The sequence below is a fragment of the Cetorhinus maximus genome, chromosome 23 (assembly GCF_964194155.1).
Source record: "Cetorhinus maximus chromosome 23, sCetMax3.hap1.1, whole genome shotgun sequence".
NCBI classification, from domain to species: Eukaryota; Metazoa; Chordata; class Chondrichthyes; order Lamniformes; family Cetorhinidae; genus Cetorhinus; species Cetorhinus maximus.
Genome location: NC_135901.1, coordinates 30644233 through 30668281, shown reverse-complemented (window position 1 = coordinate 30668281; position 24049 = coordinate 30644233). Strand labels below are relative to the sequence as shown.

General features: G+C 44.8%; 3 protein-coding genes and 3 pseudogenes across 5 annotated transcripts in view; 3 read left to right on the top strand and 3 right to left on the bottom strand.

The window, feature by feature from the left end:
• The window catches only part of LOC144697421 (uncharacterized), a 47061-nt pseudogene extending 34276 nt beyond the window's left edge, over nt 1–12785 (top strand).
• LOC144696980 (uncharacterized) overlaps nt 1–24049 on the top strand; it is a 322849-nt gene that overhangs the window by 88090 nt on the left and 210710 nt on the right. The gene's annotated exons all lie outside the window — the stretch shown is intronic.
• Nucleotides 1–24049, top strand: part of LOC144697445 (uncharacterized) — a 296141-nt pseudogene that overhangs the window by 168134 nt on the left and 103958 nt on the right. The window lies entirely within an intron of this gene.
• Nucleotides 1–24049, bottom strand: part of LOC144697220 (uncharacterized) — a 197538-nt gene that overhangs the window by 125453 nt on the left and 48036 nt on the right. The gene's annotated exons all lie outside the window — the stretch shown is intronic.
• The window catches only part of LOC144697155 (uncharacterized), a 266512-nt pseudogene that overhangs the window by 209842 nt on the left and 32621 nt on the right, over nt 1–24049 (bottom strand). The window lies entirely within an intron of this gene.
• On the bottom strand, nt 5294–6916 carry LOC144698467 (uncharacterized). The gene is made up of 2 exons (XM_078570409.1): nt 6795–6916; nt 5294–6627 (listed from the first exon to the last, which is right to left on the bottom strand). The coding sequence occupies exons 1-2, from the start codon at nt 6914–6916 to the stop codon at nt 6327–6329; spliced, it is 423 nt and encodes a 140-aa protein (XP_078426535.1). The 3' UTR covers nt 5294–6326.

Sequence of the window (24049 nt, the reverse complement as noted above, 5' to 3'; positions counted from 1 at the left end):
CAGAGACTCGAGCCCCCATAATCCAGGGCCCACACTCCCTGTGCCAGTACTGAGGGAGAGCCGTCCTGTCGGAGGGACCATCTTTCAAGTGAGACATTCGAGTGAGAAAGTAGGGGGGAAGGGAAGGGTAAAACTCCAAGAAGTATGACTAATGGGAAACAAAGCAGCAGGTTAGCCTGTTGGGGGGTGGATTCAACTTCATGGAAAATTATGAAAAAACTGAAAAGGAGAGCCCAGGAGAGGCTATTAAATTCTTCAGAACACAAAATAGAACAGAGTGTTTGGAAAGGGCTAGGAATCTAACTTCAAGCACATCAGATAAAGGGATGACAATGAGAAAGGGGACGGGAAATCCATGATTGAAGGTGTTGTATCTGAATGCACACAGTATACAAAATAAGGTAAATGAGCTTGTGGTGCATTTTGAAATTGGCAGGTATGATGTGGTGGGCATCGCGGAGACATGGCTGCAGGGGGATCAGGACTGGGAGCTAAATATCCAAGGATATACATCCTATCGAAAAGATAGGCAGTGCAGAGGGGGTGGGGTTGCTTTGTTAGTAAGAAATGAAATTAAATCGATAGCAAGAAATGACGTAGGGTCAGATGATGTAGAATCTGTGTGGGTAGAGTTGAGGAATTGCAAAGGCAAAAAAAACCATAATGGGAGTTATGTACAGGCCTCCAAACAGTAGTCAGGATGTGGGGCACAAGATACACCAGAAGATAGAAAAGGCGTGTAAGAAAGGCAAGGTTACAGTGATCATGGGGGGATTTCAATATGCAGGTAGACTGGGAAAATCAGGTTGGTAGTGGATCCCAAGAAAAGGAATTTGTGGAAAGTCTATGAGTTGGCTTTTTGGAGCAGCTTGTGGTGGAGCCCACTAGGGAACAGGCAATTCTAGATTTAGTGATGTGTAATGAGGCAGATTTGATAAGGGAGCTTAAGGTGAAGGAACCCTTAGGAGGAAGTGACCATAATATGATAGAATTTACCCTGCAATTTGAGAGGAAAAAACTGGAATCAGATGTAACAGTATTACAGTTGAATAAAGACAACTACAGAGGCATGATGGAGGAGCTGGCCAGAATTGACTGGGAGGTGAGCCTAGCAAGAAAGACAGTGGAACAGCAATGGCAGGAGTTTCTGGGAGTAATTTGGGAGACACAGCAAAAATTCATCCCTAGGAAGAAGAAGCATACTAAAGGGAGGACGAGGCAACCATGGCTGACAAGGGAAGTCAGGGACAGCATAAAAGCTAAAGAGAAAGCATACAATGTGGTAAAGAGCAGTGGGAAACCAGGGGATTGGGAAGCCTACAAAGACCAACAGAGGACAACTAAAAAAGAAATAAGGAGGGAGAAGATTAAATATGAGGGTAAACTAGCCAGTAATATAAAAGAAGATTGCAAGAGTTTTTTTAGATATATAAAGGATAAGAGAGAGGCAAAAGTGGACATTGGGCTGCTGGAAAATGACACTGGAGAAGTAGTATTTTCTAACTGGAGAGAGAATTCAGAAATCTGGAGTGCAAAGGGACTTGGGAGTCCTAGTCCAGGATTCTCTTAAGGTTAACTTGCAGGTTGAGTCGGTGGTTAGGAAGGCAAATGCAATGTTGGCATTTATTTCGAGAAGACTAGAATATAAAAGCAGGGATGTGCTGCTGAGGCTTTATAAGGCCCTGGTCAGAACACATTTAGAATATTGTGAGCAATTTTGGGCCCCGTATCTCAGGAAGGATGTGCTGGCCCTGGAGAGGGTCCAGAGGAGGTTCACAAGAATGATCCCAGGAATGAAAGGCTTAACATATGAGGAACGTTTGAGGACTCTGGGTCTATACTCAATGGAGTTTAGAAGGATGAGGGGTGAAATTTACAGAATTTGAAAGGCCTGGGTAGAGTGGACGTGGGGAAGATGTTTCCATTAGTAGGAGAGACTAGGACCCGAGGGCATAGCCTCAGAGTAAAAGGAAAACCTTTTGGAACAGAGATGAGGAGAAACTTTTTAAGCCAGAGAGTGGTGAATCTATGGAATTCATTGCCACAGAAGGCTGTGGAGGCCAGGTCATTGAGTGTATTTAAGACCGAGATAGATAGGTTCTTGATTGGTGAGGGGATCAAAGGTTACGGGGAGAAGGCGGGAGAATGGGGTTGAGAAACTTATCAGCCATGATTAAATGGCGGAGCAGGCTCAATTGGCCGAATGGCCTGATTTCTGCTGCTATGTCTTATGGTCTAACCCGAGGGCCCCGTCTGCCCTCAGGTGGATGTACAAGACTGAATGGTCATAATTGGAAGGAGAGCAGGAGTGGGAGTAGCTCACCCCCACCTACCACCCCCCCCCCCCCCCCCACCCCCCCACCCCCACACACCCCCAGTGTCCTGGGCCTGATATTTATCCCTCAAATAATATCGGGAAAAATAGATGATCTGGTCATCATCACATTGCTGTCTGTGGGATCTTGCTGTGCACACATTGGGTTCCATGTTTCCTGCAGTGACAACACTTCAGAAAGAGCTTCAGTGGTAGTGAAACACATTGAGATGCCCTGAGGTGGTGAAAGGCGCTATATAAATGCAGGTTTCTTTTTAAACTCACACGCTCCTATCCTCACAGGCAGATCGTCCAGCAGGAGCATGAGCCAGCATGAGCCAGGTGACTGGGGGGCAAGAACTCCCAGTGTGGACTGAGGCTGCTTCTCTTCAGAGGCCACTGAATCCATTATGGGAAGTGGCCATTTAAAGAGGGTGCCTTGACTTGCTGGTCTGAGAATCCAGCCCTTTACCCCCTGTGTAATGCTGGCTGAGAATAGACATTGGGGCTGCTCAATGTACTGAAAGTATCTGTGCCACTGAAGATGGGCAGAGGTAATGTTTACATCCCTGTTATTCTGTTTGTTAACAATTTATCTCCTAAACTAATGAACCGATTTTAACAAAACTCAGCACACCAACAGGATATGGCTTGTGGAAGAACTGATTTGTTTTTGGCGATGATCTGAATCCTGGAATTTTTGAAGGGATCCGATCCCATTGGGAGATTGACTTTTTTCTTTTAGATTTTGGGAGTTTGCTTAATTTTGAATGTTGATTGTTTTTGAATGTTGTGGGTTGCCTCCGCTGCTGGGGTGGAATGTGTCACAGTTGTCAAAATGTGAGCAGAGTTTTCAGATCAGGTTGTTGGATCTGGAGATTGGTTCTGTTAATAAATGTGTTTATTTTTTCTGCTTTGCAGATACAGAGCATGCTTTCATCCCTGTTTGTCTGTCTGTAATACGTCTCAAAAACTAATGGATGGATTTGGATATGGTAAGGCCCAAGGAAGAAATGATGACATTTGGTGAAGTTGCTGACCAGATCCAGATCCTGGATGCTTTTGCATTCGTACGCAGAGCCCGGTCCCCTGCAGGCAAAAAGAATTTGTCCAGGCCTTTCACCTTTTCAATTAAACAAAAGCTTGGGGGACAATTGTTCCCTCGTGCATTCCCCACGGTAACCCCTCAACCAATCAGAGTCCATGTGCCAACCAATCAACACCCTGTTTCTCAGTCAGTGTAAGTTGCTGTTCCTTCTGACACTTGTATTCTTGGCTCTGGCCGAATGAGTGCAAGACAGAAAACTTCAACAACATGTCTCTTTTTTGTGTGTTTTAAAAGTGTTTGTTAGCATTGGGAGATTGTGTGAAATAATGATTTGTTTCCTCACTGACAATTTATTATAAACAATGATAACAAACTGTTATCAAAAAAGTCACATACATTTACACTGGCAAATTTTTAATTTTAGTGGTAAATGTTCTTGATCTGGATCATTTTTCAGATCCAAAGATCAATTCTATACATGTAGTTAAAAATTCTGTTTAAAAACTCACACAAACGATCATTTCTGCTCCCTGCACAATGATAAAGCAATGTGCAGTCATCAGCTAATCCCACACTCCCAATGAAGTCTATAGTCTGGTGTCAGCTGATTGTGGAATCACAAACATGCTGATGTCATCTTAGAATGTGATGACATCAGCGGATTGCACAATCCCAATGGAATGCGATGATGTCAGCTTGATCTTAGACATAAGCGGTGTGATGGGAAATGTACAGAACTGGACCAGTTTTCTTCAATAGAGAAACTCTGCTGCCCGTCTCCCAACTCACATTCAGTCCCGTTCACCTATCACCCTCTCTGCTCACTGACCGACATTGGCTCCCACTCAAGCAATGCCTCAATTTTAAAATTCTCCCCGGGCCTGGTTTTACCTCGTAAAGGTGAATGGGATTTTTATTGAGGTAAATTCGGGCCCATTCTTTTCAAATCCCTCCACGGCCTCCTTTTATTCAAATCACCACGTGGTCACACACCCGCAATCTCCCCTTCTCTTTCATCTTCTCCATCCCTACAACCCTCCGAGATATCCATGCTCCACTAATTCTGGCCTCTTCAGTATCCCCAGTTTCAATTGCACAACCACTGGGGGCCGTGTCTTCAGCTGCCTGGGACCCACACTCTGGAATTCCCTCCCGAAACCTCTCTGACCCTTGATCTTTTTTGCTTTTTTAAGACACTCCTTAAAACCTACCTCTCAGACCAAGCTACTATTGATCTGAGCTAATATGTCTAAGTGGCTCGGTGTCAGATTTGGTTTGATAATCGCTCCTGTGAAGCTCCCTGGGATGTTTAAAGGTGCTATGTAAAAGCAAGTTATTTTTGTTGTGGTGTTTGAATTATTTTCAGGGGACGCCGCTATTGTTAAGCAGTCAAACGCTTTCTTGCTGCGTCCAGACAGAGCTACAGGAAGACTGTTGACTATAATCGCCCATGCAAGGCTTTGTTCGATGTTTAAATATACAGAGGAGTGGAGAGAGTGTTTTCTCGGTTACGCAGAGCTGAACAGAAACCCATCTCTTTAGATACATATACAGGGAAGAGGCTGAAATGAAATCTGTCCCTTTTAACCTGCACAAAAGCAGGAGCCTCAGATTCACAGGCTGGAGAAGTCCATTCAGCCCATCGTGCCCCTGCCATCTCTTTGAAAGGACTCTCTGATTCACCCAACTGCTCTGCTCTTTCCCCACAGCCCTGCAAATTCTTCCCTTTCATGTATTTACCCTTTGGAAAGATACCATTGAATCTGCTTTCAGGCAGATCAGAACAACTCGCTGTGTCAAAAAATAAAATCTCATCTCGCCCTCTGGCTCCTTTGCCAATTACCTTAGAGGGACTCACTTTCTGTTAAAGAGCCTGCCAACCTCTCTCACTCACTTTCCCTAAAGTACAGAATTGAGTCAAGATAAAAAATCAAATATTTTTACTGATAAAAGTTTGTAATGAAACAGAACATTGTTAAAAGAAAACAGAAAATTACTTGAGGATCAAAGACAACCAGAGTAAAATGATGTGCACAATGTTCTGGACCCAAATGGTTTCTCTTTAATTCATCTGTCCCCTGTTTGCTGCCCTCTTTGTGGAACACCCCCGCTCAGTCCACAAGCATGACCCTGACCTTCCAGTTGCTGCCATTATAATTCACCACCTTGCTCTCATGCTCACATTTCTGTCCTTGGATTGCTGCAATGTTCCTGAGAAGCCCAACACAAGCTGGACGAACAGCACCTCATCCTCCAATGAGGCCCTTTACAGCCTCCTGGACTCAACATTGAGTTCAACAACTTCAGGCTGTCAACTCCGTCCTGTGTTTTGATTTTTTTTTGCCAAGTGCCAGTCTGCATCTTGTTTTCATGTTTTTGCTTTCAGACAGAGCTGTCCTTTATTCTGCCATTAACACTTACTCTGGGCCAATGCTTTGTTTCTTTACTACAACTATTACCTCTCCCTTTGTCTTTTGTTCAATGATATTTTTGTTAATTAATCTCACTCGCCCTCTAACCAATCCCTGACTTTCCCTTTTGTTCTACCGGACCCTCCCCACTTCAACAAACCCATCACATTTCTCCCTCTCTGAAATTCTGGACAAGAGTCACATTGGACTCGAAACGTTAACTCTGTTTCTCTCTCCAAAGATGCTGCCAGACCTGCTGAGTTTTGCCACGCTTTCTGTATTTATTTTAGATCTACCTGTAGTGGTAGGAACAATCACTATTTACTATCCAAGATAAAATAAATGTACTTCATCAGCTTTTGTGGATCATTTCAGTGGAAATGTGCACTCCCAGGCTCAAAGAGCATCAGCCCACTGGAAGCAAAGTCGTGAGACCGGCCTTCCTGCCAAAAGAAACCCTCTGACCCTCCCACTTCACCAAATGTCAGAATGAACATGGTTCATATGTATGTGTATTAACAGCAGCAATAACAGCAGAATCCAACCCCTGGAATCATTTGTGAACTCGCTGGTGTGTCAGTAGGTTCGATAACTGAGTGAATCCCTTCCCACACTCAGAGCAGGTGAACGGCCTCTCCCCGGTGTGAACTTGCTGGTTGTTCCGCAGGGTGGATACATCACTGAACCCTTTCCCACACTGCGAGCAGATGTCTGGCCTCTCCCCAGTGTGAACTCGCTTGTGCGTCACCAGGTTGGAAGAATTATTAAATCCCTTTCCACACCGAGAGCAGATGAATGGCCTCTCCCCGGTGTGAACTCGCTGGTGTTCCTGCAGGTTGTTTAACTGAGTGAATCTTTATCCACACAGAGAGCAGGTGAAAGGCCTCTCCCCAGTGTGAACTTGCTGGTGCCTCCAAGGTTGGAATGATTACTGAGTCCTTTCCCACACTCAGAGCAGGTGAACGGCCTCTGTCCAGTGTGAACTCTCTGGTGTTTCAGCAGGTTGAATGACTGAGTGAACCTCTGCCCACATTCAAAGCATGTGAATGGCCTCTCCCCGGTGTGAATGCGTTGATGAATTTCCAGCGTAGATGGGAACTGGAATTCCTTCCCGTAGTCCCCACATTTCCACGGTTTCTCCATGTTCCAGGTGTCCTTTTGTGATTGCCCCAAGCTTAATGGTCAGTTGATGCCTCGTCCATACACAGAACACGTGTGCGATCTCTCCCGCTGTGTATAGTGCGATGTTTTTTCAGGCTGTTGTAACTGGTTGAAGCTCTTCCCACAGTCAGTGCATAGGAATACTCTCACTTGGGTGTCTCTGCCTCACTTCTTTTCCAGGCAACCCTGATAATTAAAAACTTCAGAAGGAGAGAGAACAGACAAACATTTGTCCTGCCAGATTCAAAGGCCGATATTCAGGACCTGATGAATTGAGTGACTTGTCACATCTCGACGTGATGTTTGGTTTGAGATTTCTGTCTGTAAATTGTCCTCTTCTAATGTCTTGTAAAAGGAGTTTTCAAAAGTCATCACTGTTAGTACAGGATAGAAATTAAGAACAGACAATTTTAGTTTCTATGGAACATTCTTACCTCTCTCGTTCCCCAAAAGATGTAAATATCCATCCCACACACTCTCCCTCCATTCTCACTCTGCTGCACCTAATATACACCCTCTGAATTCTCCTGAAGGTGCCAATTCATGCTGATTGACAGATTCATGCTGACTGATTCTATACAGAATATATTTATCACACTAAAAACTGAATGCAATGTCTGTTACATACAGCATTATATTACTTGATACATGGAGGATGAGAGGAAGAACTTTATTTAGGGAGTGTGTGTGCTCATGACATGGAACTTACATTCTGTGAGGATGGTGGAAGCAGAGATGATCAAAGATTTGAAAATGAACTTGCAGGGGAACAGGGATATAGAGGGGGAATGGGACTGACTGGATTGCTCTACAGAGAGTCAGCATGGACTCGAGTTGTCGAATGGGCTCCTGTGTGGTATTGACTTTATGACTCTAAAGATATAATATAGCTACAGTCCTGTACTACAAGACTATAAATAATAAAAAAGGATCTTTATTTAAGAACCATACCTAATATATCTAATGTCAGCCATATAACAACACTAGGCATATCTCTGTCCTAAATTAATTTATTGTCCTTTAAGTGTCAGCCATCTCCTGGGGAAACCACCCCTTTAATTGTGAACATTAGGAAAGAGACCATCCTTTTAGCCAGACAAATAAATGTGTCAAGCTGAGGGAGCAAAGGATGTCAATGTCTTTAAGAGAGAGAGAGAGAGACCTGGGCCAACCTTTCCAGAGTCTGCACCCTCCCTGGATTCACTTCCTTTCCCTTCAGTTCCTGCAAGTCAACAATTTGCCCCCAGAATGAGAAAAGAAATGGAAAGGGGGAGAAAAGAAAGTGTTTTACTCACAGATGTTGGGCACAGGAGGAAGTTTTAGTCTGTGTGAAGCTCAGTCTTCGTTCACACAAAGCCCGCGCTCTGATTGGCTGGAGGACCAGAGTCCCTCCGGTCCTCCAAATCTTAAAATCTCCAAATCTTTAACGCAAACTGGAGGAACATCACCTCATCTTCCGACTAGGCACTTTACAGCCTTCCGGGCTGAATATTGAGTTCAACAACTTTAGATCTTAAACTCTCCCTCCCCCCATCCCCACCCCGTTTCTCCCCGCACCCCACCCCCCCCGCCCCCGCTTTTTTTTCAATAATTTATATAGATTCTTCTTTCCCCACCTAACCAGTTTATATTTCTCCCTTCTCCTAACTATGCTTCAGTTCTGCCGAAGGGCCATGAAGGCTCGAAACGTTAACTGATTTCTTCTCCGCCGATGCTGCCAGACCTGCTGAGTTTTTCCAGGTAATTCTGTTCTTCCTCCAAATCTCCTCATTTGTCATTTCCTGTATGAAAACAATGAGGAAGCGGAACCCGAGCCCACGTGGGGTTGGGAGAGACTTTGACCGGCAGCCGCGCTGAGCTGTTGTCCAATCCGCAGTATTTTCCTCCTGTAACCAGTGTCTAAGGGAGAAGGGAAGCTGCGTATGTGTGGGGGAGAGCCCGCCTCTTTCCTTCATGGTGAGGGATTAACCAATGGGAAAAGCTAGAGGACCGGAATGACTCTGCTCCTCCAGCCAATCAGAGCGCGGGTTTTGTGTGAATGAAGGTTGAGCTTCACACAGACTAAAACTTCCTCCTGTGTCCAACATCTGTGAGTAAAACACTTTCTTTTCTCCCCCTTTCCATTTCTTTTCTCATTCTGGGGGGAATTGTTGACTTGCAGGAACTGAGGGGAAAGGAAGTGAATCCAGGGAGGGTGCAGACTCTGGAAAGGTTGGCCCAGGTCTCTCTCTCTCTCTTAAAGACATTGACATCCTTTGCTCCCTCAGCTTGACACATTTATTTGTCTGGCTAAAACCAGAAAATGTTGGAGAAACTCAGCAGGTCTGGCAGCATCTGTGGAGAGAGAAACAGCGTTAACTTTTCAAGTCTGCATGACCCTTCTTCAGAGACCAAGAAGTAGAAAAGTTGTTCTGGTCAAGAGCGAGGTGGAGGAGGTGGAGCAGGATGGAAGGTCAGGGATAGATGGGAGGTAATGAGAGATTGATGAAGATGTCGTGGACACAAGACAAAGGAGTGTTAATGTTAATGGTCGTGGTAAAGACTGAAGGTGGTGCTGATTGTGGGATAAAGTTAAGGATCAGAACGTGTTAATAGCAGGACAAAGGGTCAGCTTTTGTTTTTAGCTTCAGACACACAAAACTTCCTCCTGTGTCCAACATCTGTGAGTAAAACACTTTCTTTCCCCCTCCCCCTTGGGAAATACAGAGAGTTGTGGGTTCCGGATCTGGAATTAGTGCCATATATGCAGAGGGGGAACATGCTTGTGATTTTGTGGAACCTTTTTTTATTCTATAAGCTGTTTAAAGTCAAAGTTATCCAGTGTTCAAATACTATTTGTCTCTTAATGAACGCTTCATTTATGTTGCTTTTAGTTTGATTGTTACGGTAAAAGTTTTTAAAAAGTGAAACCTGTCCTTCGGTTTATTCTGTTGGGGTTGTCTGGAAGTTTGTTTATTTTAATGTTATCGGTCTCCACAGGGATCGTAATAACAGAGATACGTCTAGTGTTGTTAGATGGTACATATTAGATATATTATTTATGCCCCTGTGATAAAGTACATTTATTTCTAGTCTTGTAGTATAGTACTGTAGCGACATTATATATTTCCAATCATAGAGTTATTACAGCACAGATGGAGTCCATTCGGCAACTTGAGTCCATGCTGACTGTAGAGCAATCCAGTCAGTCCCATTCCCCCTCTATATCCCTGTCCTCCTGCAAGTTTATTTCCTTCAAGTGCCCATCCAATTTCATTTTGAAATCATTCATTGTCTCTGCTTCCACCACCCTTGTAGGCAGCGAGTTCCAGGATAAGACTTCTCTCTACAAAATAAAGTTCTCCCTCATACCTCGAGTCAAGTCATCCAGTTCTGTATTTGACACATTTTTAGATGTAATATTTTGGCTGGCAGCCTGCATGAAGATTTTCAAGCCTCTGTGCGCTGTACAGGAAGCAGTCGCATGGATCTGTCAATCAGCATGAATCAGCACCTTTAGGAGAATTGGGAGGGTGTATATTAGGTACAGCAGAGTGAGAATGGAGGGAGAGTGTGTGGGGCGGAGATTAACTGATTTTGGGGAACGAGAGAGGAAAGAATGTTCCATAGAAACTAGAATTGTCTGTTCTGAATTCCTACCCCGCACTGACAGTGATGACTTTTGTTAATTCCTTTTACAGGATATTAGAGGGGGAAGATTTGCAGACAGAAATCTCAAATCAAATGTCATGTCAAGATCTGACAGAGTCACTCGATTCTTCAGGATCTGAATATCATTCACCTTTAAATGTAGGAGAACTGTTTGTCTGTTGTGTCGACTTCAGAATATTTTAAACATCAGTGTGACTGAAAAAGCACCGACACACCCACCCAACTGAGAGTGTTCCAGTGCACTGACTGTGGAAAGAGCTTTAACCAGTTACACAGACTGAAAAAACATCACTGTTGACAGTGAGGAGAGACTGTGCACGTGTTCCATGTGTGGACACCTCAGCCAATCATCAAAACTGGAGAGACACAAGGACACGCACACCATGGAAAAACCGTGGAAATGTGGGGACTGTGGGAAGCGATTCATATCCCCATCGAAGCTGGAAACTCATCGGCGCAGTCACACTGGTGACAGGCCATTCACCTGCTCTGAGTGTGGGAAGGGATTCGGACATTCATCCACCCTGCAGACACACCAGCGAGTTCACACCGGGGAGAGGCCATTCACCTGCTTTGAGTGTGGGAAGCAATTCACTCAGTCATCCCACCTGCTGACACACCATGTCACTCACACCAATGAGAGACCCTTTAAATGCTCTGACTATGGGAGTGGCTTCAAAAGCTCTCGGGAACTGATGTTCCACCAGCGCATTCACACTGAAGAGAGACCATTCAACTGCTCTCACTGCACAAAGAGGTTTCGAAGGCTATTGGACCTGCGGGAACACAAGCGAGTTCACACTGGGGAGAGGCCATTCACCTGCTCTGATTGTGGGAAAACATTCAAAGATTCATCCACCCTGCGGACACACCAGTGGATTCACACTGGGGAGAAGCCATTCAGCTGCTCCGTGTGTGGGAAGGGATTCACTCATTTATCCAGCCTGCGGAGACACCAGTGAGTTCACAAGTGATGACAGGGGTTGGATTCTGCTGTTTTTGCTGCTGTTAAACACATCCAGGACTGAACCATGTTCATTCTGACACTTGGTGAGGTGGGACGGTCGGAGGGTTTCTTTCAGCTGGACTGGCCGGTCTCACGACTTTGCTTCCAGTGGGCTGATGCTCTTTGAGCCTGGGAGTGCACATTTCCACTGAAATGATCTACAAAAGCTGATGAAGGACATTTATTTTATCCTGGATAGTAAATAGTGATTGTTCCTACCACTACAGGTAGATTTAAAATAAATACATTTGTCTCTGTTCCATTGAGTCTACAGCACAGGGCCAGGCCAGTCGGCTCAATTGGTCTCTGTCAGTATTTATGCTCTACATGAGCCTCCACCCACACCTCTTCATCTCCCCCATCAGCATATCCTTCTATTCCTTTCTCCCTCATGTATGGATCTAGCTTCCCCTGAAATGTATTCATGCTATTCACCTCAACCACTCGCTGTGGTAGTGAGTTCCACATTCTCACCACTCGCTGGGTAAAGAGGTTTCTCATGAAATCCCTTTTGGATTATTGAACCCCTTCATCATCTTAAAGGCTTCCATCAGGTCACCCTTCAGTCTTCTCTTTTCTAGAGAAAAGCAGCCCCAGCCTTTCCTGAGGGTTAAATGCTCTCAATTCTGGTATTATTTTTCTGAATCTTTGTTGCCCCTTCTCCAGTGCCTCTATTTCCTTTTTCTAAATGGAGATCACAGATGTTGACAGTATTCCCAGTGTAGTCTAACCATGGTTCGAAACAAGTTGAACATAACCTCACTGCTTTTCAATTCTATCCCTCTAGAATGGAACCCTATATCTGGGCCCCACATTTTAGGAAGGATGTGATGTTCTTAGAGAGGGTGCAGAGGAGATTTACGAGAATGGCACCAGGGATGAGGGACTTCAGTTAGTTGGAGAGACTGGAGCAGCTGAAAATGTTTTCTTTCGATCACAGAGTCACCAAGGCAGAGGATGGCAATGTTGGAAATGCAGGTCCCTTTAAGAGTAAACAGGACAAGTTTCAAGGTGAGTTGAGAGCAGGTGATGCTCAATGAAGCCTGTACATAAGAGCTGGGGGTGGGTGGAGTGTGCTGCTTCTGCAGAAGGGGAGGATCCAGAAGGGAAGAGTGGAAACTGGTATTTGTACTGAACTATAGCTTAACAATAAACAGTTGTGAATCACAGAATGTCTTCTGCTGCTTGATTCAGTCAATGGATGTCCACCTATAGAATAGAGGAGGCCATTCAGCCCAGCAAGTCCATGCCAGTTTTCTGCAGAGCAAACCCAGTCAGACCTATTGCCCCGTTCTCTCCCCATGGCCCTGCAAGCCTATTTCCCTCAACTGCCCGTCTAGTTCCATTTTGAAACCGTTCACTGTCTCTGCTTCCACCCCGCTCAGAGGCAGCGAGTTCCAGGTCATTACCACTCACTGTGTAAAAACGTTCCTCTTCAAATCCACCGCCCCCCCCCGGCCGTATCTTTGTATTTGAATTCTTTTATGGGATGTGGTTATCGTTGGCTGGGCCAGCATTTAAATCCCATCCCTAATTGCCCCTTGAGAAGGTGGTGGTGAGCTGACTTCTTGAACCATGTGGTGTAGGTACACCCACAGTGCTGTTGGGGAGAGAGTTCCAGGATTTGACCCAGCGACAGTGAAGGAACGGTGATATAGATATATCTCCTGTACAAAACTTTAAATCTCTGTCCCCCTCGTCTTTGTACCATCAGATGATGGGAACAGCTTTTCTTTGTCCACCTTATTTAAACCTGACATAATCTTGTACACCTCTATCAAATCCCCCCTCAACCTCCTTTGCTACAAGGAGAACAACCCCAGCTTCTCCAGCCTAACCTTGTGGTCAAAATCCCTCACCCCTGGAACCATTCTGGTAAATCTCCTCTCCACCCTCTCAGGGACCCTCAGATCCTTCCTGAAGTGTGGTGACCAGAACTGGACTCAATACTCTAGTTGTGGCCTAACCAGAGCTTTATAAAGGTTCAGCATAACTTCCCTGCTTTTGTTCTCAATCCCTCTATTTCTGAAGATCAAGATCCCATATGCTCCAAACAGGAATATCAAACCTTTCTGCTTGAACATTAAAACCATTGAATAACATTCTTAAAATCACTGAAGAAGATTTTGACCAATGAAGGAACGAGCTGTTGGCACAAAAAGAAGCCATTTATAAAACCATAAAACATCGGAGCAGAAGTAGGCCAATTGGCCCATCAATTCTGCTCCGCCATTCAATGAGATCATGGCTGATCTGATAATCCGGAACTCCACATTCCTGCCTTTTCCCCATCACCCCTGGTTCCCTTACTGATTAAAAATCTGTCTATCTCAGCCTTGAATATACTTAATGACCCAGCCTCTACAGCCCTCTGCAGTAAAGAATTCCACAGATTTACTACCCTCTGAGAAAAGAAATTCCTCCTCACCTCTGTTTTAAATGGGCGATCCCTTACTCTGAGACTGTGCCCTCTGGTCCTAGACTCTCCCACAAGGGGAAACAATCTCTCAGCATCTACCCTGTCAAGCCCCCTAAGAATCTTATATGTTTCAATAAGGTCGCATCTCATTCTTCTAAATTCCAGTGAGTACAGGCCCAACCTACTCAGCCTCTCCTCATAAAATAATCCCTCCATCCCCAGGATCAACCTAGTGAACCTTCTCTGGATTGCCTCCAATGCCAGTATATCTTTCCTTAGATAAGGGGACCAAAACTGTTCACAGTATTCGAGGTGTGGTGTAACTAGTGCTTTGTATAGTTTTCACAAGACTTCCCTATTTCTTTATTTTTCCCATTTTGAGCTTGCTGTCTCCAAAAAGAGAATCCAAAATGTTTGAATCTGGGAAATGAACATAAAAATGAAGCTCCAGCTCCAACTGAGCAAGAGGAAGACAGTTTCAATGTGAAATTGATCAAGACATTCTCTTTGGATTGAAACAATGGAGAAACGACAAACATGGAAGAAAATAAAGTTCAAAAGGTGAACTCTAAACCGAGTGTTTTAAAATCTGGAGCTGAAAATTCACATATGAACAGCAATGAGGACTCTCCTCTTGCAGAAAGAACTTTGGGCTAGAATTATTGTAAGAAGAAAACTTTCAGAAAACACTGCGAGCTGTAATATTTTACACCTTCAGTAGACTGTGATTCCTGGACATGGCATTCAGTAGTGTGCTGTTATCAAGATAGACTTGTGAATCTGAAGTGGACAATGGAAGGATTATGATGTCTATTGCAGGTTATAAGATAGTTAAACATAGGAAAACATAGGACTCAGGATCAGGAGTTGGCCATTTGGCCCCTCAAGCCTGCTCCACCATTCGATAAGATCATGGCTGTTGTTAAGATGCACAGCAGATTGTAAATTGTAATATTCTGAATGGGATATTATGAGGGTGATACATTTTCATTTCTTCCTGGGGAAGATGTTGTGTATATCTAGTTTCATTATTCATGTTTTAGAAATATAACTTGTAGTTTGGGAATTGGATTTTTTTTAAAATTAAGATAAATGGAAAACCTTGGTTGAGAATCTGATAAAAACACCCTAAGGGAATTCACAATCACAAGGCGTGGCCCAAGTTGACTTAAGAAGTCAAAGCTCGAAGGGTAAGAACTGTAAAAGGGCAGGTGGGCTCTTTTAGTTGGAGACCTGGAGACATTGAACTTGTGAAGATTTATCTTCCTCATTCGCTCTCTGGCTTTTATGTCAATCACCTTCAATCTGTGTCCTCTGGTGAACAACCCTTTTGTCAGTGGAAACAGCTTCTCTTTATTCCCTCGATATAAACTGTTCATGATCTTGAACACCTCTATTAAATCTCCTCTTAGCCTTCACTGCTCTAAGGAGAACAATCCCGGCATCTCCAGTGTGTTCACATAACTGAAATTCCTCAGTCCTGTCCCTGTGCTAAATCCCTGCGCCATTTCCAAGGCCTTGACATCCTTGCTGAATTGTGGGGCCCGTATATGGAGTTCATTTTGAGAGAAATAGCATTGAAAACCAGAGAAGTCATGTTAAACCTGTATCAAGCTTTGGTTAGAACCCACTTGGGCTACTGTGAACAGTTCTGGGTCTCCGTAAGTATAAAAAGGTTAGAGACAACCTTCAGAAGGTGGAACAGAGATTCACAAGGATAATACTGAGAGTGTGTGACTTTCAGGCAAGGCTGGAGCTTTTTCTCCACAAAGGAGACAATTGAGGGCTTACCTATCAGAGGACTTTAAGATTTTGAAGTGGTTTGATATGGTTGATGTGGAGAGATGTACATTTGTTGGGAGAGACCAGCACTAGGGACCATTAATATAAGATAGTCACTGATAAATTCATTAGGAAATTTAGGGGAAACGTCTTGGGCAGGATTTCTCAGATAGCCCATACCACCCCATCAAAAACGTCAATGAGGATCACATCCCAGCCAATGTCAGGAGCCCCAAAGGCATTCCCACAGTTCCTACATTTCCACATGTTTACAGTCTCTCCACACTCTGAATGGTGCAATATTTTTTCAGACTGTGTAACTGGTTAAAACTCTTTCCACAGTCGGTGCACTGGAACACTCTCAATCCCTTGTGTGTATTTACTGCTTTTCCATTCACACTCACATTTGAAATTTGTCCCACAGATGAAACAGACAAACATTCTTCTAGATTCAAAGACTGATGATATTCAGGTCCTAATTAATCAAGTGACTCTGTCAGATCCTGAAGTGATATTTGACCACTTCTAATACCCTGTAAAGAAGGTTTACAAGAGTCATCACTGTCTTCTGAACTCAATGAGTAACACTATCACCCTTGGATCACAGGTCCCGTGTTCAAGTCCCACACAAGGGTTGGAACTCATAAATACCAAGACTTAAATTCCAGTGCAGTTATGAGGGAGTCATCTTTCAGGTGACATGTTAAACTGAGGTCTGGTCTGCCTGTTGAGGTGGATGTATAAGAACACATGACACCATTTCAAAGAAGATCAGTGGAGTTATCCCCGGTGTGCTGGTCAATATCTATCCCTCATGTTAGTCTGTGATGCCAACACAAATGAAGTGGAAGTACAGGATGGAAATGTGGAACTGACAATCCTGGTTGTCATAAAACATCCTTCTCCCTCTTAAACTATAAACCTCTGTCCCCCACACACTCCCTCTTCCCTATACATTGTAGTCCTAATTAATTCGACTATCCTCCTCCTGCTTTTTCCCCAATTCTGCTCCCCTGAAGGTGCTGACTCTTGGGTTCAATTTCACGCTCACTAATACGTCACCCAGTTGTCTGAATCTTTATACCTGAAGTTAACAAATTGTTTTGCTAAGGGGGCTTCACAATCAAATCCAGTGACTACCCATATGTACTTTGTGTCAGGGTGGGGTCACAGCGCCCCCCCACCCCCATGTTCCATCCCAGTTCCAGGAGTTTAGAGACTGGGCTCCGGATAAGTAATGGCAGCCGCAGCTCCCACAGTACGCCGCGCTGGAGAAATCGCTCTATCCGCCGCGCGGATGGCTCGGGACTGCGCATGTCCAAGGGCGGGGCGGGGAGGGAGCTGCGCATGGGCAGAGAGTGGCGTTTCCCATTGGCCAAGCGCTCAACTCGTCATGAGGGTCAAAGGGTCTCCTGCGCCGACGAAGGCTTCCGCTGCTCCATTGTCTTCATGGAGGGAGGGGAGGGGGGGATTGACCAATGGGGAGAGAGGGAAGACCGGGAGGACTCTGGTTCTCCAGCCAATCAGAGCGCGGGCTTTGTGAATGTACATTGAGCTTCACACAGACTGAAACTTCCTCCTGTGTCCAACATCTGTGAGTAAAACACTTTCTTTTCTCCCCCTTTCCATTTCTTTTCTCATTCTGGGGGCTAATTGTCGACTTGCAGGAACTGAAGGGAAAGGAAGTGAATCCAGGGAAGGTGCAGACTCTGGAAAGGTTGGCCCAGGTCTCTCTCTCTCTCTCTTAAAGACATTGACATCCTTTGCTCCCACAGCTTGACACATTTATTTTTCTGGCTAAAAGGATGGTCTCTTTCCTAATGTTCACAATTAAAGGGGTGGTTTCCCCAGGAGATGGCTGACGTTTAAGGGGACTGTAAATTAATATAGGACAGAGATATATCTCATGTTATATAGTACGCATTAGATATATTATATATGGTTCTGTAATTAAGTGTTTATTATTATTTCTAGTCTTGTAATATGGTACTAACTACGTTATATAGTTATATATTGCCAGTCATAGAGTCATTATGACACAAGGATTCCATTCAGCAACTCACTTCAACCGACTGTCTGCAGAGCAACAGTCATTGCCTCTCTCTTTCCTCTTTCCCCAGCAAGTTTATATCCTTCATTTTCATTTTGAAATCAATGACCCTCCTGACTTCCAACATCTTCATAGGCAGCGAGATCCAGGTCATCACCACTGACTGTCGAAATTCAGTTATCTCTCACAGCCCCATGTATCTCTAATTACGTGATAGGGTTCTGTATATTACACACAATTTTAGTGCAGTACTGTTGGGTGTATTTTAGATAGTGCACAGTGAGACTGAAGAGGAGTGTATGGGATGGAGATGTACAGTTTTTGCGGAACAAGAGTGGAACAAGTGCACCAGAGAAACTAGAATTGTCTGCTCTGAATTTCTATCCTGTGCTGACAGTGATGATTTTTGTAAACTCCCTTTACAGGACATTAGAAGAGGAAGCTTTGCAGCTAGAAACCTGAAACTAAACGTCATGTCAAGACCTGACAGAGTCACTCGATTCATGAGACCTGACTATCACTGGATTTTCAATCTGGAAGGAGAAATGTTTGTCTGTTCTGTTTGCTTCAAGAGATTTTAAATATCAGTGTGACTGGAAAAGTACCAACTCACACACACAAGTGAGACTGTTCCAATGCATTGACTGTGAAAAGAGCTTTAACCAGTCAAAGCTGAATAAATTCACCTGCTCCGAGTGTGGGAAAGGATTCACTTATTCATCCGATCTTCGAAAACACAAGTGTATTCACACTGGTGAGAGGCCATTCACCTGCTCTGAATGTGGGAAGGGATTCACTCAGTCATCCCACCTGCTCAGACACCAAGTTCACAAGTGATTACAGGGGCTAGATTCTGCTGCTATTGCTGCTGTTAATCACATCCAGGACTGAACCATGTTCATTCTGACAGTTGGTGAAGTGGGAGGGTCGGAGGGTTTCTTTCTGCTGGACTGGCCAATCTCACGACTTCGCTTCCAGTGGGCTGATGTCTTGAGCCTGGGAGTGCACATTTTCACTGAAATGATCCACAAAAGCTGATAAAAAATAGATTTGTTTTATTCTGGATATTAAGTAGCATTTCCCTAACACTACATGTAGATCTAAAATAAATATAGGAAGTGTTGGAAAAACTCAGCAGGTCTGGCAGCATCTTTGGTGAGAGAAACAGAGTTAATGTTTCGAGTCCAATATGACTCTTCCTCAGAACCTCAGAAAGGGTTTGATGCTGTTGAGAAAGTGGGGAGGGTCAGGTAGAACAAAAGGGAAAGTCAGGGATTGGTTAGAGGGTGGGCGAGATTAGATAACAAATATATCATGGAACAAAAGACAAAGGGAGGTAATGGTTGTAGTAAGGAAACAAAGCATTGGTCCAGAGTAAGTGTTAACTGCAGAATAAAGGATAGCTCTGTCTGAAAGCAAAAACATGAAAACAAGATGCAGACTGGCACTTGGCAAAAAAAAAATCAAAACGGAGGACAGAGTTGACGGTCTGAAGTTGTTGAACTCAATGTTGAATCCAGAAGGCTGTAAAGTGCCTCATCGGAGGATGAGGTGCTGTTCGTCTAGCTTGTGTTGTGCTTCTCGGGAACATTGCAGCAGGCCGAGGACAGAAATGTGAGCATGAGAGCAAGGTGGTGAATTATAATGGCAGCAACTGGAAGGTCAGGGTCATACTTGTGGACTGAGCGAAGGTGTTCCACAAAGAGGGCAGGAAACAGGGAACAGATGAATTAAAGAGAAACCATTTGGGTCGAGAACATTGTGCACATCCTTTTACTCTGGTTGTTTTTGATCCTCAAGTAATTTTCTGTTTTTGTTAACCATGTTCTGTTTCATTAATAAATTTTTAGCAGTAAAAATATTTGATTTTTCTGGACTTTTCATGATTAGATTTCTGCACTTTAGGGAAAGTGGGTGAGAGGGGTTGGCAGGCTCTTTAACAGAGAGTGAGACCCTCTAAGGTAATTGGTAAAGGAGCCAGAGGGGGAGATGAGATTTTATTTTTTGACACAGCGAGTTGTTCTGATCTGCCTGAAAGCAGATTCAATAGTGTCTTTCCAAAGGGTAAATACATGAAAGGGAAGAATTTGCAGGGCTGTGGGGAAAGAGCAGAGCAGTTGGGTGAATCAGAGAGTTCTTTCAAAGAGATGGCAGGGGTACGATGGGCTGAATGGACTCCTTCTGCAGCCTATGAATCAGAGCCTCCTGCTTTTGTGCAGGTTAAAAGGGACAGATTTCATTTCAGCCTCTTCACTGTATCTGTATTTAAAGAGACAGGTTTCTGTTCAGCTCTGAGTGACTGATAGAACAATGTCTCCACTCCTCTATGTTTAAACATCGAACAAAGCCTTGCATGGCTGATTATAGTCAACAGTCTTCCTGTAGCTCTCACTGGATGCAGCAAGAAAGTGTTTGACTGCTTAACAATAGCGGCGTCCCATGAAAATAATTCAAACACCACAACAAAAACAACCTGCATTTATATAGCACCTCTAATGGAGTAAAACTTCCCAGGGAGCTTCACAGGTGCGATTATCAAACCAAATCTGACACCGAGTCACATAAGGAGATATTAGGTCAGGTGGCCAAAAGCTCGGACAAAGAGGCAGGTTATAAGGAGAGTCTGAAAGGAGGAAAGTGAGGGAGGGAATCGGAGAGGTTTAGGTAGGGAATTCCTGTGCTTGGGACACAAGCAGCTGAAGACACAGCCGCCAATGGTGGAGCGATTAAAATCAGGGATACTCCAGAATGAGAGGAGCACAGATATTTCAGAGGGTTGGAGAGATGGAGGAGATTACAGAGGTGGGGAGGGGGTGAGATCATGGAGGGATTTGAAAAGAATTGGCCCGATTTTAACTCACTCAAAATCCCATTCACTTTTACAGAGGTAAGATTGGGCCCAAGGAGGAGAATTTTAAAATGGAGGCATTGGTTGAGTGGGAGCCAATGTCAGTCAGTGAACACATGGGGTGATAGGTGAACGGACTGAGTGTGAGTGTGGACACTTTATTTACAGATCAACAGAATATGCACTGTACTTGAATCAATGTTATTAACGGATGGAATTGAATCAATTAAGGGTCAGATTAACGATATCACAATAACACAGCATCAGCTCGGTCTGCTTAATACAAAACAGGGTTACATCCAGTGTCCAATATTAGAGGCAGCTGTGGCTGTTGGACGCCTAGTTTCATTGTCCAGCTGACAAGCCCACAGCTTTGGAGAACGAGTCTACCCAGAGTATGTTTCTAAAGCCTCCTCACAACACATTGCCTGGTTAGCTCCCAGCTGAGAGAATTCTTGCTGCGTTTCAGGATGCTCTCTTCCTTCTGGCTTGGTCAGTTGTGGGTGATCTGCCTCCTGCAGGGTTCACATGTGTGTTCATTGGGCTCTGGTTCCCTGGCCCCACCCCCAGTCTAATCTCACCGGCTTCCATCCCTCATCGACCCAACCCTGTGCAGAGTGCAGCAAAGACAGGAGCACGGAGTGGAGGTGTAGATCAGCCATGAGCTGACTGAGTGGCAGAGGAGGTCCCCTTCCTAATCTTCCCAGGCTGCGTGTTTTAATGGGGACTGGGACCTGCTCTAATGTTTGTCTCTCTCTCTCTCTCTCCTCAAAGATTTGATCAGGTTTACATAAAGCTTTCCCATCTCAGATACACATCAAACCCATTTCAACCCCATTTTATTGACCTGTTTTAATGGGGACTACTGCATTCGCTGCTCCCAATGCGGTTTCCTCTACATTGGAGAGACCAAACGCAGACTGGGTGACCGCTTTGCGGAACACCTTCGGTCTGTCCGCAAGCATGACCCAGACCTCCCTGTTGCTTGCCATTTCAACACACCACCCTGCTCTCATGCCCACATGTCTGTCCTTGGCCTGCTGCATTGTTCCAATGAAGCTCAACGCAAACTGGAGGAACAGCACCTCATCTTCCGACTAGGCACTTTACAGCCTTCCGGACTGAATATTGAGTTCAACAATTTTAGATCATGAACTCTCTCCTCCATCCCCACTCGCTTTCCGATCCCCCTTTTTTCCAATAATTTATATAGATTTTCCTTTTCCCACCTATTTCCATTATTTTTAAATGTATTTCCATCCATTCTTTTATCTCTACCTTTTAGCCTATTTCGATCCCCCACCCGATTTACTGCAGATCTGGAGTCACATGTAGGCCAGACCAGGTAAGGATGGCAGATTTCCTTCCCTGAAGGACACTAATGAACCAGATGGGTTTTTACAACAATCGACAATGGTTTCTTTCATGGTCCAGATTTTGATTGAATTGAAATTTCACCATCTGCCGTGTCCAGATTCGAACCTGGATCCCCTGAGCATTACCCTGGGGGCTTGGATTCCCAGTCCAGTGACAATCCCACTCGCCACCGCCTCCCCCTATTTATATGGCTAATCCAGTTCAGTTTCTGGTCAATGATGACCTCCAGGATGTTGACAGGGAAGCTCAAAACTTCTGCTCCTTTTTGTGAAGACCTGACAGTGCTCGGTACCGGAGAAAATGGTGTTTCCATAACTCGCACTGCTGGTCTCTCTGTGGGTCCTCGAGGCAGGGACTGCTCACCAGGTACAGTCGTCATTACCTCTCTCCAGTGCCTCCTTCAGGACAGGGACAGGGACTGCTCACCAGGTACAGTCATCATAACCTCTCTCCAGAGCCTCATTTTCTGCCAGTATTTTATGAGCTGCTTTCAGAGGTTTCTTCACTCTGTGGTTCGTTCGATAACACCGATGTGTTTTTTACATCAATGTCTCACTTGCTGCCACCATGTTTGGAGATGTGACCTTCTATCTCGGACTCTAGGCCTGGGATGTGGCTAGCAGACAAACTGTAGACACACTCTGGTATCTGCTAAACACTTGTTTATTAGTACTACATCCAAACAGGTTACAGAGAAGGCACGTTGTTCCGAGGCACAATTCCAACCTCTCTCACTCTCAGAGAGAGAGTCTAACACGTGACTGACTGATGTCAGTGGTACATCATTAACTATGTCACCATTAGCATATCCCATCTATTAACCCTTTCTACTACAGTTCGATCATGGATGTGGTGAACAGCAGCAAGAACAGCAGAATCAAATTCCTGTAATCACTTGTGAACCCACTGGTGCCTCAGCAGGTTGGATACCTGAGTGAAGCCCTTCCCACACTTGGAGCAGGTGAACGGTCTCTCCCCGGTGTGAACGCGCTGGTGTGTTAGAAGGTGGGATGAATCACTGAATCGCTTCCCACTCGCGGAGCAGGTGAAGAGCCTCTCCCTGGTGTGAACTCGTCGGTGCTTCTGCAGTGCGGATGAATCAGGGAATCCCTTCCCACATTCGGAGCAGGTGAAGGGCCTCTCCCCAGTGTGAATTCGTCAGTGTGTCAGCAGTTGGGATGAATCAGTGAATCCCTTCCCACACTGAGAGCAGGTGAAACGCCTCTCCCCGGTGTAAACTCGCCTGTGTGTCAGAAGGTGGGATAATTGACTGAATTCCTGCCCACACTCAGCAGGTGAACGGCCTCTCCCCGGTGTGAATTTTCTGGTGTCTCAGCAGAGTAGACGAATGGCTGAATCCCTCCCCACATTCACTGCAGTTGAAAGACCTTTCTCCATTGTGAACTCGCTGGTGCGTCAGCAGGTTGGATGTATCACTGAATCTCTTCCCACACACTCAGAGCAGGTGAACGGCCTCCCCCTGGTGTGACTGCGTCGATGAGTATCCAGTGCAGATGGGGTCTGGAATCCCTTCCCACAGTCCCCACATTTCCACAGTTTCTCCATGGTGCGGGTGTCCTTGTGTCTCTCCAGGTTCAATGATCAGTTGAAGCCTTGTCCACAGACAGTCTCTCCCCGCTGTGAATGGTGCGATGGGTTTTTCAGTCTGTGTCACTGGTTAAAGCTCTTTCCACAGTCAGAGCACAGGAACACTCTCACTCAGGTATGTGTATCTCAGTGCTTTTCTAGTCCCAGTGATGTTGAAGCCTTTTAAGCAGACAGATCAAGCAAACATTTCTCCTTCCACATTCAAAAGCTGATGATATTCAGGTCCTAATAAATCAAGCGACTCTGTCAGATCTTGACATGATGATTGGTTTGAGATTTCTGTTGCAAATCCTCCTCTTCGAATATCCTGTAAAAGGAGTTTACAAAAGTCCTCACGGTCAGTGAAGGATAGAAATTCAGAACAGACAATTCTA